General features: G+C 40.9%; 1 protein-coding gene across 1 annotated transcript in view; it reads left to right on the forward strand.

Moving 5' to 3' along the window:
* The first annotated feature begins 6,892 nt into the window (after positions 1-6,892).
* The window catches only part of LOC141107725 (cytochrome P450 2A5-like), a 121,276-nt gene continuing 109,045 nt past the window's right edge, over positions 6,893-19,123 (forward strand). The window contains exon 1 of the mRNA XM_073598650.1: positions 6,893-7,136. Within this exon, the coding sequence (XP_073454751.1) occupies positions 6,957-7,136 (180 nt within the window). The 5' untranslated portion in view covers positions 6,893-6,956. The remainder of the gene's footprint in view (positions 7,137-19,123) is intronic.

A 19,123-nucleotide genomic window follows, 5' to 3' on the forward strand; every position in this document is an offset into this window, starting at 1 on the left:
TTCGCTGTACGTTTTAGGCATTGCGAAAGCTCTGCTCGTAAGCTCTCCAGACATCTGCCATCCGCTTGGTCGAGATTTTTCTTGTGTTTTATCTCTAGGGCACTAATCTTCTCTAGTAGTTTGTCTATTTCTCTTTTACCTTCCTTCTTTATATGCGCACCAATGGCGATTAGATCCCCTCTTACAACTGCCTTGTGGGCTTCCCACACCACTTGATCTGATACTTCTTCTGTTTTATTTATTTCAAAATATTCCTTTATCTTAATACTTAGTTTCTCCACTATATCCTCCTTATCCAACAGTGACTCGTTCAGACGCCATATTCGTTCCGAACGAGCCACTTGTGTTGGTCGGAGGGTCAGAATTATTGGGGCGTGGTCGGACATAGTTAGTGGTTCGATTGTACTTGTGTTGACATTCCCCAGGTAGAATTGGTCCACCAGAAAAAGGTCTAACCGCGAGTACATATCGTGTGTTTTAGAGTAGTAGCTAAAGTCCCTAGTCCCTGGGTGTAGAGCTCGCCAGCTGTCCACAAGATGTTGTGAGCATAAGGTTTGTTTAACCCGCTTTATGGCTCTAAAAGATAGAGCAGTTCTGCCCGTGGATGTATCTATACTCGGATCTAGCACCATATTAAAGTCTCCTCCAACCACTACACATCCTTCCTTAAATTCTTCCAGTTTTCTAAACATTTTAACCAAAAAATTAACAGTCCCTTCATTGGGCTCATATATTGAAGCAAAGGTATATCGTTTCCCCTGTATTACACCTTTTACGAACAAATACCGACCTTCTGGGTCACTTTGCACGTCTCCATTATCCAGGGGCATGATTTCTTAAACACAATTGTGACCCCTCTTGCCCTCGCTACTGGGGATACCGCATGATACCATTGCTTCAATATATTCTGGGGCAGGCCTGGAATCGAGCTGCCCCTAAAATGGGTCTCCTGCAGGAAAACAACGTCAGCTCCTAGATGCTGCAACTCCACCCATAGGCGCCCTCTCTTGCCCCTGCTCTCTGTCTTCTCCTCTGCCAATCCCACCCCCCCTGTTACCTCCCCGTTCCCAAAATTCAATACCCCATTAAACACATACCTATACATAACATAACAAGAAAACAGAGAATATATCACATTTGTGTCATAAACATAAACCTTGCATACTCTTTCCCCATACCAAAAACCTCTCTTTAGGGGTATATCTAAAAATCGGGTAGGGAGCCTGCGCGCAGAGACACCTCCTGCGCGCAGGCTACCTCCCTTCCCTGCCTTCCGCAGGATTACTCTCCCCTTTAATTGGGGCTGGCCTATTGACCTACACAAGGTCCTCATTTCCCATCATGTCCCCCCATCTTTTCCCCCTTCCTCCCGGGCATCACCCTATAGAACCCTTCCTATGTGGAGAAAAAAAAAACTCAAAAAGAGTCCTTTAAGTCCTTCTTTGGGCTATACACCTGTTAATCCTTGCCGGTACCTCTTGCCACTTATCTGCTCGTTGCAGGGGGGGCCCTAAAAAATGTATTCTCCAGTCCGTAAAGTCCACCATCGGAAGGTCTAGTTTCTCCACAAATGATTTTAAATCATCCTTTGTTCGCAATATTGCAGTTCTTCCATTCCTGGAAGCTGTTAGACTGAAGGGGAACCCCCACCGGTATTTAATCTCAGCCTTTTGTAGAATTTCTAACAGTGGACGGACCGACCCTTGCTTAAAAAGAGTTCTTTTGGAGATATCTGGATACAGGGCTATGTTTGAGCCTTCAAATGTAATCGTAGGAATATTACGTGCCGTCTTCATTATATTTTTCTTTCACGGCGTATTTGTGAACTTTACAAATTACATCTCTGGGTATGTCAGCTTTTGTATTCTGGGGAGGGACCCGATGTATCCGATCTATTTCAATGACATTTGGGGCTTGATCCCCCAGAATCTGTCCAAAAATTTTTTGTACTGCTGGGGCTAATTCTGTCGCTGTAATTGACTCCTTCAGTCCTTTTATATGTATATTTTGTAGCCTATCCCTATTCTCGTACTCGTCCAGCTGTTTTCTATATGAATTTAGTATCTCTTCATATTTTTTCATGGACTCTTGAACATCTGCCACTGCCTGTATGGTAGTTTCTCGTTCTTTTTCCGCCCCTTCTACTCTGTGTCCTAGATCCCTGATATCCTCTTTTAAACTTGCCACTGCTTGCATACAGGATTGTTCGACTGCGTTTATTAATTGCTGAATGTCGTTTTTGGTGGGAAGGGCCTTCAACAATTCCCAGATGTCCCTTTCTGGGTCTGCACTTTGTCCATTCCGCCCCTGTGGGTTCCCCTCACCATCCTTAGCGCTCTCCTGATCACCCTCGTGTCTATGTGGTGACCCGCATACTCCCATATCCCCACCTGTTATTTTTGGGTGTTCCTGTCTGATACTTTGGTCCATACCGGGGATTGGGTCCTCTCCTCCTCTTCCCATCATAGTCTCTGTGTCTATGGACTGTGCCTCCTCTAATGACCACCTATTATGCTCCCGTTGTGTCATTGTGCCCCGGATCCCTACTAGTGGGCTTTGTATGTCCATTGATGGATGTCCGTTACCAGGGATGGGTTGGCCCTTGTTCTTAGCCCCTATTACCTTGGGGCTCCCATCACTACCGGGGGGGCTTTGCTCTGGGGTCTTCCTCCCTGCTGTAGAGGGTCTCTTACCGTTTGCCACGACACTGTCACTTGTCATCTGGGCACTCGCCTGCTTTATCCAGGACTCCCGCTCTGCTTTTTCTGCACCGTCAATGGTGTTACCTCCGCTTCGCTTCTTTGTATCCGACCTTCCTACTTGCTCAGGTGTGCGAGGGGATAGGTAAGCCTTAATGCCATCTGTCGATTTTCTTCCTCTCCCTGCTGTTAGTTGCAGGGCTGCTCGTCTGCGGCTTGTCATCCTCAAATTTTTGTCACACTTGTGGAGTCTGCTCATATGGAGTAAAATAGAGAAGTGGGGGGGAGGTAGCCGGTGGGAGCAGCCGCTCCTCTCTCTCTATCTCACCTCTCTCACTCTCCCACTTCAGCTGGCCGCCCATCTGTTATCAGGAGAATGCCGGCGTGTGTTTGCTTGCTGCACGGAGAGGCTGGGGACAGACAGGCAGACTAGCAAAGCCCTCTCTCCCATACACCGCTTCTCAGATCTCTGTCACACTGTAGAGTCTGCTCGAATGGAGTGGAATAGAGAAATGGGGGGGAAGTAGCCGGTGAGAGCAGCCGTCCCCCTCTCTCTCGAGTGCCGGTGTGCGCTTGCTTACTGCACGGAGGGGCTAAAGACAGGCAGACTAGCAAAGCCCTCTCTCAAATGCACCGCATCTCAGCTGTCGGCCGGATGATTAGCCGGGGAACGTGGAGGGGGGGAGGAGCACTCACTCACTCACTTACTCACACCCATCAATCATTGGTTCAATTTCTTCACCACGCCTTTACCACCAACCAGCTTTTCCTACACTAACATCACCTCATTTGAATCAGTTTGATCGATTTTTCTTACTGTGGTAATAGTTGGTTGTGTTAGATGGTGTGAGCGTTGTTTAGAACAAACACCATGTTTTGTTTTTAACATGTCATGCCAATAATGTTATTTTATTCATAAAAATAAAAATTTCTATTTTGTATTTCAATGCTATGGGTGTGCCTCTAAAGTCCATGTCTTCTTCTCTCGAATAAATTCTAGAAGCCAGGGGGAGGCGACAGAGACTCAGCCCTTGGAGCACTGCCAAACTAACTCTAAACAAATTAACCCTGCCTCCTCTGCGTACAGAGGAGCCCAGCTAAATGTATTTACACTGTACACACAAAGGGTGCTACATATACAGTATATTTGAAAATTGATCAATCCTAATGTGCTGACTATCATTTTGTGAGGCCCTAAAAGGCCAGGACAGTACAAATACCCCCTAAATGACCCCTTTTTGAAAATGAGACAGTCCAAGGTATTGAGTAAGAGGTATTGCAAGTTTTTTAAAGTTGTAATTGTTTGTCACAGCATCACCGTCATATGACTGATGGTGGTGATCAGGAATACTGACTGGTGACAGTATGTAAAATAAAATCATTTTTATTCCTTGTATTTCCTTTTTTACTTTTTCCTCTTTTTTTAAATTTTTTTTACATATTGTCATCAGAGTAGTTCAGTGTCACCATAGTGACACTGTACTACTCTGGGGGGGTGATCAGGGATTTTGTTTTTTACACTGCGATTGCTAATACAGAGGGGCGTTTAGAGGCAGAAGAAAAGCATCAAACACCTTTAAAATTTGTGTTTTTGATGCCCTGTGTGCATGAGGGCCAAATATTTCACTGCCTGCTACACCTTGTCTTCTAATTGCTGCATATTCTTTTATTATTTTACTGCCATTGTCAATTTATATTGATATGGTAAACTTTAAGTTGCACATTACCTGTGTCTGAAACTTCTGCATAAAAGGAAGTATGGTTAGACAAAGGGTTTGTAATTGACAAAAAATCTAATTAAAGTGCTAGATCACATTTACAGGAAAAATATAAAGGTGAAGTACCGTAACATTGTACACCCTCCCTACCACCGTCTCCGCTGTACTTACTGTACTGCCAGGGATGCTGAGCTGTCAGTGCCCATGCAGCCGCTCCAGCTGTCTGGAATTTGAAATCCCCACTCTTCTTCTTCTTCTCTGTGCAGCGCTTTTGGGGCAGACCAGAACGCTTCTGATTGGTTAGTACTATCACAGCGCATCGCTCTGGCCAACCCTGGAAACGCTGCACAGAGAAAAGCTGGGATTTCAAATCCCTGGACCGTTGGACCAGCTGCATGGGCACTGACAACTTAGCACCCCCACAGGTAAGTACAGCAGGGACAGGGAGGAGGAGGGTATATGGCGTTAGTTCACCTTTACATTTTTTTTCTGTAAAGGTGAACTAACACTTGACATCCGGAAGATTTACCCCCTTCATGACCAGGCCTTTTTGTGCGATAAGGCAATGCGTTAGTGTAACTGTGCGGTAAAGCGACACTGTACCCAAATAAAATGTATGTACTTTTTTCCCACAAATAGAGCTTTCTTTTGGTGGAATTTGATCACCTCTGCGGTTTCAATTTTTTGCGCTACAAACAAAGAAAAGACCAACAATTTTGAGAAAAAAAACAGTATTTTTTACTTTCTGCTATAAAACCTATCCAATAACATTTTTTTTTTTTAAATCGAATTTCTTCATAAGTTTAGGCCAATATGTATTCTGTAACATATTTTTGGTAAAAAATCCCAAAATATATTAATTGGTTTGCGCAAAAGTTATAACGTCTACAAACTATGGTATACATACTGGAATTTTTTTTATACTGGTATTGGCAGCGATCAACAACTTATAATGGGACTGCAATATTGTGGCAATCTGACACTGACAGTTTGACACTTTTTGGGGACCAGTGATACTAATACAGATCAGCGCTAAAAAATATGCACTGTCACTGTACTAATGACACTGGCTGGGAAGGGGTTAACATCAGGGGCGATCAAAGGGTTAACTGTGTTTTTCTACACTGTGGGAGGTGTTTTTACTATGTTTTTACTTGTTTACATAGGCAGACCACCGTTCTGCCTCTCTGCTCGATGATTGGCGGGTGCCAGCAGACATCGAGTCTGTGGTAGCACTGCTGGGCTCCCGCTCCCGCATGTGCGCCCCATTCCCGGAAGAGCCGCATTATGTATATATACATGATCTGGCACAGAATTGCCAGCCTGTAGCAGTAAAACTGCTATAGGGTGGACCTTAAGCGGATAAGCTAAGACAGCCAAAAAGGATAGATTTAGACCATAAGGTTAGGGTTAGTTGGTGCGATGAGTAGGGTCAGAATGGCTATTGGTTTCCCGTATATTGACTAGCAACATACTGCATGAAGGAAAATTTTTGCAACCGTATGGGTAGCTTTTTTTGTGCACTTCACCATGTGCTGAAACTTACCCTCAGTGTAATAATGAAAGTATGCATATTTACATGTATACGCTAAATGTATCTTTCCTACAAGATATTACAATAATTAGATCAATCTCTTTGCGAGATGTTGGGTTTGTCAAGGACAAACAGCATGTCTTAATTCAAACATGCATGCATGCACTCCTATCATACATGTGTGAGTTACTTTTTAAAGTGGATGTAAACCCAATGTCATCCTTTCTAAACTACTGCCATAGGGGTTATCTATAAGGATATACAGGCCTCCTGCATGTATCTTTACCTGTCAAATGTCTCCCCTCTGTCTGTTATTAGACCCGAAAAACTGCAGATTCTGTGGGCGGGTCTGTTGTCTGGAGCTCAGTGGGTGGAGTCCTGATCTCAGTAGACTCCCCGCCCACCTCTACACTCCCCTTGTCAATATGCATTTTCTCCTGTGTATTTCTTACACTGAACTTCTGCTATGATCTCTAACATCCAGTGAAAAGACAGGAAAGTAACCACATGACTTCAGCATGCCAAATCATGCTGAGGTGTGGAACAGCCAATCCTTGCAGAGCTGCTGAAGAAAGGAGTGGGGGTGGAAATTAAAAAATAATGCCTGTGTCTTAGGCTGTCACTCACAGCAAGGGGGAGTATTTGACAAAGTTTTTCTCACTTTGTCAAGATTTTTCTCACTGAAGAGAGGATTGCTCAGAGATGGATTAACTCTGTGTGGCAAGACTGGGCTTAAATGATAGGAAATCTTATACTCTACAGTATGATATCAAAAAAAAAAAAAAAAATTCGGGTTTACATCCAATTTAATACCAACAACCAACAAAACAGACACAATTTTTTTTTTTTTGATATCCTGCCAGTCCAGCCGTGTAGGAACATGTCCAAAATGTTTGCTACACCTTTAATATGATTAGCTAGCTGTAATCTGTGTAATTGGATAAAGCTGACTGTCTCTGGCACACATCAGACATGCAAAGAACTCTCTGATTTTTCAAAACCGACATGGATCTAACTGCTGATATAACTCTGATTTTGGCTTTCCTGCTCTCCATTCTCATCTTGCATTTAGGTGTAAAGACATTTTGGATACGTGGGCACCTTCCACCTGGACCAACACCTCTTCCATTACTGGGGAATTTTTTGGATGTTAAAGGAGGCAATATTGTGAATTCTCTGATGAAAGTAAGTTTCTTCAAACTTTTAATAACAAAGGATACATTTGACTTGTAATAAGTGATGCAATTAATGGCAGAGGTTCGATATAATCCAAAGGAAAATCTACACACTGGTGATGTCTTAGCTGACTGATTACATTTTTTTCCTGTGGAGACATAATCACTGAGTGGCTTTTTCTTTGGATAATACCAAGGATGTGGTTCATGTGTGGAAGAGTAACGGACTCCAAGCACAAGGGGAACGCTTGGAGGGTTTGATCTGTGTACCTTTCATTGGCTCTACAAATTGAGAGGACCTTTGGTATTACCGTGTGTGAAACAAAATCTGTCTGTATTGTCCCTCAGGAACCGGATTCAAGCCAGCCACTATTTGTATGACGTGTAGTCCTCTAGAATATACAGTAGGTCCAGCAAAAGTAGGAGTAGGAGAAATCCACACATACATTTTTATTTAAACATGCTGTTATCCTTTACAAAGAAAAAGTTGTCCAAGTCACAGAAGACCCAAAACCAGATACCTAGACACACCTGAACATACTTTCCTATAGTCTTTAGAGTTTGAAAATCATTTATCATTTTCCTTCCACTTCACAATTATGTGCCACTCTGGTTTATCACATAAAATCCCAATAAAATACATTTACGTTTTTTGGTTGTAACATGACAAAATGTGGAAACTTTCAAGGGGTATGAATACCTTTTCAAGGCACTGTATAATTGTTTTTTTTTTTAGCATGCAGCAAATAGACACTTTTTTGTTTTCTAGATGCTAAATGTATTATCCTCTGTGTTAACAGCGTTGCTTACTTAAAGAAATGGGCATAAATACAAAATCTATTTTCCAAGAATCCACCTCCATCATTGAGGGGACTTTGTGGCACTCATCTCTGAAAACTGAGATGGACACTGATCTGTGCCCTCCTGTTCACTCACTGTGGAGCCTTATCTCCTGCGGCTGACTTGTGAAGCCAAATTGCCTACACTGAACTCCCATCATGTTAATTATATAAATATTAAATTCTATACCTATGTGCATCACTAAATATAGTCACCAAATGGGACATATACCCTGTTATTGCCTTTGTACTCAGTATATATTTGTCTTATATACGGTACTCTGTTTTTGTAACTTTTAAATTGTAAAATTTATTCTGAAAATAATAAAATTATGGAAAAAAAATGCCACATACTGTATACTTACCTGCATGCTCTTTCTACACAATGACCATCATGGCAGATGGCTACAGGTTGGTAGTGAGGGAATATGTGGCTTTAAGAGAGAGGATTGATGTTTAAGAGTGTAAAAATGACTTGATGGGGCAGAAGACACAGAGCAGTCTGATTTGGCAAAGTAGGTGGAGGATGGCCATCCGAGGGGTTGCCTGATGTTAGGAAAAAGTGATGTGGCTACATTGCTGGTCTGGAGATTTACTGACATTGGTTAACAAATATAATCATACAAATATAATCATGGTGTACCAGCAATAGGCAAATAGGAATGGATGTAATAGCAGATGAGGGCCTAAAGTTTAGCTTGTAATGGACCCAGACATTTCTGGTGGCAGCACTGGCTAAATTAGCTCCCATTGTGTTACAAATTCTTGATCACTTCTCAAAATATTTTTTGGCCAAATCCCATAGTGGAGTAGACCCTGCACTGCAATGATGGTAGCACCTTGTCAGATAATGCACTCAGCTACCTAAGGGGATATCTGCTAAAAATGTATTTCAGACTGAGCCACATGGATAGAGCACCGTTTTCCATTCATCTAGTTTATGGCAAGCTTAATTGAAAATGGTGCTCTGTCTGGAAATTAGATGAGTAATTTATGCCCCTGAAATGCGTGAAGGTACTCCTTTGATTTTGGGCCCCTCTATGCATTTAGGATATGAAAAAGTCTCACACATGTGGTATCCCCTTAATCAGGAGGCGTAGCAGAATATGTTTTGGGGTGTAATTGTCAGTATTCTAATGATGTGTGTGAGAAATAATGTGTTCAAATATCAACTTTGTGGAAAAAAAATATTTAAAGTTCATTTTTTAGAAAAAAATAATGCACATTTTTTTGTAACCTGTAAAAAATGTTAAAGCGCCACCTATGGAGATTTTTAAGTACTGAAGTTTGGCGCCATTCCACAAGTGTGCGCAATTTTAAAGCATGACATGTTAGGTATCTAATTACTCAACGTAACATCATCTTACATAGTATACAAAAAAAAATAGGGCTAACTTTAGTATTTTTTTTTGTTTTTTTTATTTATGAAACTGTTTCTTTCCAAAAAAAATGCGTTTGAAAAATTGCTGCGCAAATACCGTGTAACATAAAAAGTTGAAATGACCACAATTTTATTCCCTAGGGTGTCTGCTAAAACAATATATATAATGTTTGGGGGTTCTGAGTAATTTTCTAGCAAAAAAATTATGATTTTTACATTTAGGAGAGAAGTGTCAGAATTGGCCTGGTTGGCAAGGGGTTTATTACCATAAGTAATATACAAATAATTATTATATATTATTTTTAAGGTAATTTACTATATTTTCAAAAACTGCACTCAAGTAGGTGGCTTAACGGACAAAGTTGAAGTTATAAATTTAAACCAGTAATTTCACAGTGAATAGATAAATAATACATTATTATCTTATAACATATAGCATAATAATATATAATTTAATTTCAATAATTCTTTATTAAGGTTTTACAAATAAAAAGTAATAGGAACAGTAAAATAAAGTACAATCAATAATTGTTGTCTCATATTAGTACTTTTTAAGGTAACAGTAAGTATATTTATATGTGTATAACTTGTGTCAGTAATAGTAGCATCATGCTGACACGTCTATGTGTCGGGTATTATTCCCATCCCCGGACACCCCACTGGGAGCTAACTGTATCCAAAATGGGAGGGACCTTATATCCCATACACACATTATAGGGTCTATTTTCTGAGCTTTGGCTATAAGCATGGTGATACACTAATATTATTATTGTTTTTTCCAGCAGGTCACATCATAACTAAGGTAGGCCCTACCTGCTTAAGTAATAGGTCCTGTATGGACAACATATTGATAACAAAAAAAAGAGATATGAAGAATAAAACAAAAGGAATAATAACTTAAATAATTAACACAAACCAACAATATATAGGTATGTCCATTGACCAGCCATTATGTAAAGAGTTGCTATGTATGTCATACTATTTTAGGTTATTTAATGTTCCCAAAAAATCTGAGACCTACATTTTGTGGATACCATGTTAGCCAGGTACTCCATATTTTGGAAACTTTTTTATGATTACCACAAGTTCGAGCAAATTGTGTTTCATAGGCACTATGTGTGTTTATTATGTGTAGGGTTTCCGCTATTGGAGGTGGGTCAACATCCTTCCAGTGGCGTACTATGGTGAGTCTAGCTGAGATAAGTAGGTAGGACACTACTATTCTCATTGGTGCTGGAATCAAATCAATTTCTAGTGACAAAAGTGCCATACCCGGAGAATATGCAGCTTTTATACCTGTAATTTGTTCTATTATTTGGAATATTAGGGTCCAAAAACCTTTTAATGCGTGGGCACGACCACAACACGTGTAGAAGTGTACCTATTTTTCCACACTTTCTCCAACATTCTGGAGAGGCTCCTGGTACAAATTTTGAGATACGGTAATGCCCCATACACACGGTCGGATTTTCCGATGGAAAATGTGTGATAGGACCTTGTTGTCGGAAATTCCGACCGTGTGTAGGCTCCATCACACATTTTCCATCGGATTTTCCGACACACAAAGTTTGAGAGCAGGCTATCAAATTTTCCAACAACAAAATCCGTTGTCGGAATTTCCGATCGTGTGTACACAAATCTGACGCACAAAGTGCCACGCATGCTCAGAATAAATAAAGAGATGAAAGCTATTGGCTACTGCCCCGTTTATAGTCCCGACGTACGTGTTTTACGTCACCGCGTTCAGAATGATCGGATTTTCTGACAACTTTGTGTGACCGTGTGTATGCAAGACAAGTTTGAGCCAACATCCGTCTGAAAAAATCCTAGGATTTTGTTGTCGGAATGTCCGATCAATGTCCGACCGTGTGTACGGGGCATAAGGGGTAAGATAATATATAAGAAAAAACTCAAGCGCTGACGTGGTTTATAATTTAAATACTGATAGGATCAAAATGGTTAATATGAGATGACCAAATAATAAAGCTGCAACTAAAATCAATAACAAGATCAATAAATAGTAAAAGGAGGAGCCTGTGACGTCTAGCATCTGAAGTGTGTGACTTTGCGGCGGTATAGGTAGCGCCGTGCCGCTGTACTCTTGTCTGCAGCCTGATCAACTTACAAAGTGATCCCAGTGAGAAGGAGTCTGTGAGTGCAGCAACTCTATTTGCATTATAGTATCAAATGAATTTTTAAACCTCTGCGCAATGGATATTTTTATCTTTCTCCACATGTCCGGAATATGAGTGGAGCAGTGAATAACGCTGAAGAAGAAGTGTAAGCAGTAAAAAGTAACATCTTTTTTTTTTTGACACTTTTATTTTTTGTTTCAACTTTGTCACGAGTTAATTGACACTGATCTGTGTGATTACACAACACTTGATAAAACTGTTTAAACCTCACAGGAAGGATTTTAGGATTAAGGAAGGATTCTCATATATATAAATTTGCACATTATTATTTATGTGTGTAGAAACTGTATGAAAGCACGATATATGTAATCAGTTTTGTTATATTTAATTAGATTGTATTTCATTTATTTATTATAAGGAGTTTTTAGCTGGTTTAAACATATGCACATTTGAGGAAAGTTTATCACTGTGCGTTTTTTTTATGAGCACATTTATTCACAATGGTGGGATTAGTCTAATTTATTTATTTAATTATGCAGTAAGTACTATTAGAAGTGTATCTTATTTTATTTTTTACTGATACCGTTTCTGTGGAAATTTTATGAGAGTATCAGAAGCATATATATTTTTATCCTTTACTTATATGGGAATATGAGGATAATATTAGCGCAACTGACCATTTTTACTATATAAGGGGTAAGATACCACCGCAATAGGATTTTGTGGTGCAGTTCCCATAGGTTGGCACTTCTTGTGAATGTATACGTGACACCAAAGGCTTTCTTCCACTGATCTTCTGTGTAGTTTTTCTAAGAGTCCCTTTCCCATGCTTCTATATTAGTAGTTTTACTAAAGGATTGTTTATTCTGCAGGTATTTGTAAAGTAATGATGTACCTTTTAAGTTTTGAGTTTTTAGCGGTATAGAAAATAGCTATTTGCCAGGGTAGGTGGGTGAGAAGATTATTACCCTGTTTGTCGAGTAAGTGGGATAGTTGAATATATTTGTAGTACTCAGAAGCCGGGATAGAATATTCAATCCCTAATGTTCTAAATGTTTTCAGCTTAGGACCTACAAAAAGATCTTCCAAGAAGAGTGCTTTACTGGTGCACCAATTAGTTAGTGAGATGTCAGGTATGATATATTCTAAAGCAGTGATCAGGAATTTAAGAAGGGTTTGGGGATCTGCTGGGGTTATATATTTAAGTAAATATTGCCAGGCTTCAATAGAAGCCTGTATGGTAGGTGCAATCGTAGATGATTTAGTTAAATGGTGTGGACTGGTGATTAGATAATTATATAGATTTCCACCTTTGATTTGGGAGCTCTCTAGTTCTGTCCATAGTGTGTTGTTATGTGGGGGGAACCAATCTTTCAATTGGGCTAGTATGGTAGCTACGTGGTAATCTTTTTTTGAGACATGACCTATCCCTCCCATCTGTTTAAGTTTAATATGTTTGTTGAAGGCACACCGTGCTTTTTTCCCCGACCATAGATACCTATCTATTGTAGATTGTGCCTGCTGGAAAAAGGACTGAGGGACAGGTATGGGTAAAGTCCTAAACATATACAAGAATTGTGGTAGGAACTGCATTTTAAATGCAGCAAGCCTTCCTGTCCAGGAAAGTTCAAACCTTCGCAGCTTGTCTAGTTTGGGTCTCAAGGAGTTCAAGAATGGGGTGTAGTTTTCCTTAACTAGCTCGGAGACTTTATATGTAAGAGTGATTCCTAGATATGCTATACCATTTTCTTTCCACCTATATGGGAAGTCATTACTGATGCCTTGTTTCACCTTATCGGGTAGACATACGTACAATAGATACAATTTGCTTTCGTTAACTTTATAGTAAGATATTGCATTAAACAAATGTAAAGCTTGTTGAACCGAAGCCAGGGAGGACAACACATCGGTAATGATCAAAATTATGTCATCCGCGAATAGGCTAATGGTGTGCATTCTCCCTCCAATTGCTATTCCTTTGATTTTGGGGTGTTGGCGTATGTACGTTGCCAGAGGTTCCATTAGTAGGTTAAAAATTAAGGGGGATAGTGGGCATCCTTGACAGGTGCCATTCGTTATGTTGAAAGGGGTAGACAACATACCTGATATGTAAACCTGTATTGATGGGGTTGTGTATAGTGCCATAATAGCTTGGTACATCTGGCCTTGAAAACCAAATTTGCTTAGAACTTGTTCCAAATACGTCCAATGAATCCTATCGAACGCCTTCTCTGCGTCCAAAGCAAGGAGCAGAGAAGGCGTTCCAGTTTTGTTGGCCTTGTGTATGAGATTAGTCAGGCGTCTAGTCGCATCTACTGTTTGGCGACCTTTGGTGAAACCAGATTGGTCTGGATATATCAGAGATGAGAGGAGATCAACTAATCTACCAGCTATTAATTTGGCATAGATCTTCAGATCGTTTTTGAGTAACGATATCGGGCAGAAATTTTGTGGGGTATTAGGGTCCTTCCCCGGCTTCGGTAGTGCCAAAATCATTGCTTTTAACATTTCAGGTGGAAAAGAGGAGGTAGAGGCAGCTTGGTTGAATATCTCTGTGAGTCTAGGAACTAGTATATCCTTAAATGTCTGGAAATATTCACCTGTAAAACCATCAGGTCCAGGAGATTTATTGCTGGGCATTGATTCGATCGTTTGGGATATCTCTTGTGTTGTGAATGGAGAGTTCAGTGCAGTGTTTTGAGTTTCTGTAAGTTGAGGCAGCTCTATTTTGCTAAGAAATTCAGAGATTGTGTGGGATAGGGGTTGAATTGTGTTTGGGTCTTTTTTTAGATTATATAGAGAACCATAATAGGTTCTGAAGGCATCTGCTATGGCCTGGGGGTGATATAATTTAGTCTGGTTTTCTGGGTGTATGATGTAGGGAAGTTTAGTTTTAAGTCCATGTCCTCTCAATCGATCTGACAATAATTTCCCTGCTTTGTTGCCATTTGCATAATATGTCATTTTCAACCTCCTGGAAGACTTTTCAAAGTCCTCCAGCAGTATCAAACGGAGATCATATCTCAACTTGGTTAATTGTTCTGACACCTTATGGGAAAAAATTTGCTTTGTTTTGTGTTTCTAGTGTTTGAATTTGTTTAGAGATATCCAGTATGCGCTGCCCCCTCATCCTCTTAGCCCTGCCTCCTAGTTTAATTAGGAGGTCTCGCATAAACGCCTTGTGTGCATTCCATGTCACAAAAGGGTCAACAACTGAGCCCACATTATGATCAAAAAATTAACTTCGTTCTTTTTGTAATGTCGATTTGGAAGGATCATCCTGGAGTAGACGCAGGTTGAATCTCCAACCAAACGTGAAACTGCTGATGGATGTGTCATCCACCAACAGTGACACTGAGGTATGATCCGACCAAGTGATATTATTGATCCTAGATGCTTTGATTTTGGTTAATAACCATTTGTCTGTCAAAAAAAGATCAAGTCTTGTGTATATTATATGACTAGCTGAAAAAAAAGAATAATCCCTTTCTGTGGCATGAAGGCATCTCCATGCGTCATACATATCGTAGTTCCTCAAAAGGGGTTCTAGGGTCTGGTTTTTCCTTGTAGTTAGGGAACTAGAGTCCATGTTGGGGTCAGGTGGTAGGTTAAAGTCCCCACATAAAATCAGGTGACCCCTCTGTATTTGCAACACCTTTTTCATGAGTTTATGAAGAAAGCGAGTCTGGTGTGCGTTTGGGGCATAGACGTTCACCACTGTATAGGTGGTATTGTTAAGATCACAGACCAGAATATGGTATCTTCCATGTACGTCCTGTATATCATTATGGAGGCGAAAGGCTACTGTTTTCTTTATTGCCGTAAGAACTTCTGGCTTTTTAGCATTTGAGCTTACATAAAAAACATGTGGAAATTTAGGGTGAGAACATGTAGGTTGGGCTGCACTAGAGTATTTTCATGTGAACTCCTCAACATGACTATAATACCAAAAAAATTATTTAATTAAAGGATTATAAAAGGTGTTTACACACAATTGCTTAAAAGTGCAATGTGCACATAAATTAAATATGTATAAATCTTCCAACATGCAATCATAAAATCACAAATAAATAAATATACTGTGCACATAATGTGTATATAAATTCATACAAAACGTGTAATAATTCTTATACAGTGCAACATGCATATACTATATTGTAAGCAAAAAAGTAAAATACATACAAGTGCCAAGTGAACCTTATATAAATTACTTAAATCTATAAAGGTATCTGTGCAAAACAATGCCAAAAAACGTGCATATACCAGTGTCCAAAAATATCCAGACAGATTGTATATATATTAGTGTCCAAAAATAACATTAAATGTCCAAATTAGGTGTTATCCAGCGTGCTTGATCCAAGTGTCGCAAAACCATGCCACGGTGTGCCTTGGTGACCCCCCAAAGTGATTGCGCTCACCTTAGAGCGTGTGACACAGTGATTAGCTGTATCAAACTACGCTGTGGAGCCACCCCCGGGCTCTGTATAGCTAATTAGATGCGTATTCCAACCTGGATTAAGGTTGGAGACCGCATCTTAAGCAATTGTGTGTAAACACCTTTTATAATCCTTTAATTAAATAATTTTTTTGGTATTTTAGTCACGTTGAGGAGTTCACATGATAATACTCTAGCGCAGCGCAACCTTGTTCTATATTGATTTGCACGGTTATGAAACGTGATCTGCGTTTGCTGCTGGGTAGTTACATCTGCGGTTTTTCTTGGGCACTGGATTATTGTGGCTCGCAAGACTCTTTGTTTTATTTAACATGTAGGTTGGACCTGCTGTTTGAAGTGCGTTTCCTGTACGCAAATAATATCACCTTTGTGTTGAATCGCTTCTTTCCACATGGAACTGCGTTTCGCAGGGTGATTAAGCCCTCTAGCATTGATTGTTAAAAAGGTGATAGGCATTGTGCAAATGTAGATTGGAGTGCATTATAAGGCATGTGCTGGTAACACTTACATTCGGTGGTAGGCTTGGCAAGATTGTTCCAAATATGACAGAAGCTTGAATGTTTGTGATCGTAGTAGGTTTGATGTGCGGCTTGGTGAGTCAAATGATTGCTAGGTAAGTTCTGCAACTGCGGACATAAGCAGTGGTTAACTGAGAAAAAAAGAAACAATATACAAAAATGTTTAAGGTTTTCAAATAGTACAGCGGATACGTTCCTTACGACCTGAGTGTGACATCCAGTCACTCAAATTGCATTTGGGGGATAAACTAAGAAACAGTTCAGCTTAGCAGCTTTTTCCCCACACAGAGAACATCTGAGTGTAACCTGCACTGACTGCGGCTGGATCAGGTGTGTTTGCGGGTATTTATGGAGGTAACCAAGTTTCAATCCTCTGTAATGTGGTCAGGGCTTCGTGATTTTTGGTCTCTTTGCACATCTTCCGGTATAATATGCCATTTTTGGAGTAGTTGCATCCCTTTGGCGAGAGTGTCCAAAACATGTTCCTTACCCTCCTTTGTAATGATCAATTTTGTAGGGAACCCCCATTTATAGGTGATCTTATGGTTTCTCAACGCCTTAGAGATTGTATTAATGTTCCTGCGTTTCTGCAGAGTGAATTGGGACAAGTCAGCAAAGAATTGTAGCTCTTTATACTGTGGGGGGAAGAGATCTTTATTGCGGGAAGCCGCCATTAGGTGCTCTTTCGCTCGGAAGAAGTGTAGCCGGAGTATGACATCCCTGGGTATGTTGTCCGGCAGGTGAGATGGCTTAGGTAAGCGATGGATCCTGTCCACTGTAATGTCCAGGTCTGTTAGGTTAGGGAGTATGGCCTGGAAAAGTTGGGCTGCATAGGTGCGTAGGTCAGTTTGTTGGACCGACTCGGGGACCCTCCTTATTTTTAAATTATTTCTCCTGAAAAGGTCTTCAATGTCTGCTAATTTAGCTTTTATGGCATCCATTTCATCAGTATTACTATCATGTGCATCCACAAGATCGTTGATGGTGGTCGCAAACTCCCCCATTTTATTTTCTATGTGATCTACTCTGGATGCAGTCTCTCTCAGTTCTACTCCAAACTTGTGAACACATGACAGCATGTCAGCATGCAAGGAGCTTCTAAGGGAAACTAACATATCCTTTAGGGTGGTATCCAGGACTGGCTGTTTATTAGTGGGGAAGAGATCTATAGAATCAGGGAGATCTCTGGTGTCTTCCCCTGAATCCAGGCCTTGTGTCATGTCATGGCTTGTATCCGAGGCATCCAGTCTCACCCTCACTTTCTCTGGGCTCCCCGAGGTAGGAGTTTGGATTGGAGACTGTGTGCTCCTTTGTGGTGCATTCCTTTTTTGAGGATCACCTTTTCCTTGGCCGTAATGGTGAGTACTTGACATACCTCGCGCCGCTGTTCCGCCACCGCCATCTTGCTTAGGCCCGAGCGGGTAATACTCGGTAAGTTTCTGCAGCCATCGGAGCTCTTTTTGTCGCCGCGGCATGATCAATCAGATCTCCGGTTTGTGCTGCAGCTCCGCTGGGTGTTGTTGTGCAGTTTTAGGCAGGTTAGCCAGTTGATGGGTGCTGGTTTGTCCCTGAGTGCTGTGGAGCTCCTCTAGTGAGCGTCCATGTTCCTCTGCAGCAAGCTCCGCCCCCATAATATATGATTTAGCTTGTACCTTTTCAGCAGCAGCAGATTTTCAATCTCCCTCCTAACTGTGTAGGAAAAACATGGGATTATGGGTAAATCTGTTACTCATAAACCCATGTATTTTTCCTTCTAGTTAAGAGGGCTGGGTTGGAAGGGAGTATTTGTCTTTTACACACATCCCCCCTTCTATGACACTGCAGTGAGAGGCGTGCCTCCACTGCATCATTTTTATTGGACAGCTTGGGCCAATGGTACTTTACCATTGGTTGAAGACTCCAAGCTGTCCATTGAGCTCAGTGCCTCTGACAAGAAGCGAGAAGAGGCACTGTGAGCTCATCCTCTTAGTCTGTTGCAAACAGAGTGTGCCAGCTTGTATTTAAACTGGCCGCTCTGTATGTAGCTTCTGACAGGCTGCACAAGGAGCCCCGTATCTCCGGAAACGTAGATGATAGGAGCCCCTGGTCGCCGAGCTACGACCCTCAAAGTCAAATTTTTTTTTTTGTTCTTTTTATGCTTATGGCCTGCCTCCCCTGACTGCACGTCACTGCCATGCAGGTCTCCTCCAGATCTGTCATTCCGTAGGGCAAGCAGATGGGGATGAAAGTGTCTGGTATAGAAGTGGTTACTGTATGTACAAGGGCCCAGATGGGAAGTACTTAATCTAAATGATCCTGAAGCCTATAAACGTATTTTGCAAAGATCCCCACACATTTATTTCTTGAATTCTGTGACACATTTTCAGTATGTAGAAACATAGGGAAGCACCCGCACGACAGATCACAAATGCTCTTTATTGTGTCACAGATAAAAGTTACAGATTAGATCCCAACACTTGTGCGTTTCAGCCTTGCATGGGCCTTAGTGACGCCTGCTGTTTCTAAATTGTAAAATTGGCTGACAGAAGCCGGCAGCAAGCCAGTCTTCACAGGGTTATTGTTACCTAGGGTTGAACAGTGGTGTGTTTTCTTTACATATACTATTTTTGAAAATAATCACATTTTGTTGCTTTGCAGCCTGAAATTAAGACAGACACAGTTTTTGTTT

The sequence above is a fragment of the Aquarana catesbeiana genome, linkage group LG09 (assembly GCF_042186555.1).
Source record: "Aquarana catesbeiana isolate 2022-GZ linkage group LG09, ASM4218655v1, whole genome shotgun sequence".
NCBI classification, from domain to species: Eukaryota; Metazoa; Chordata; class Amphibia; order Anura; family Ranidae; genus Aquarana; species Aquarana catesbeiana.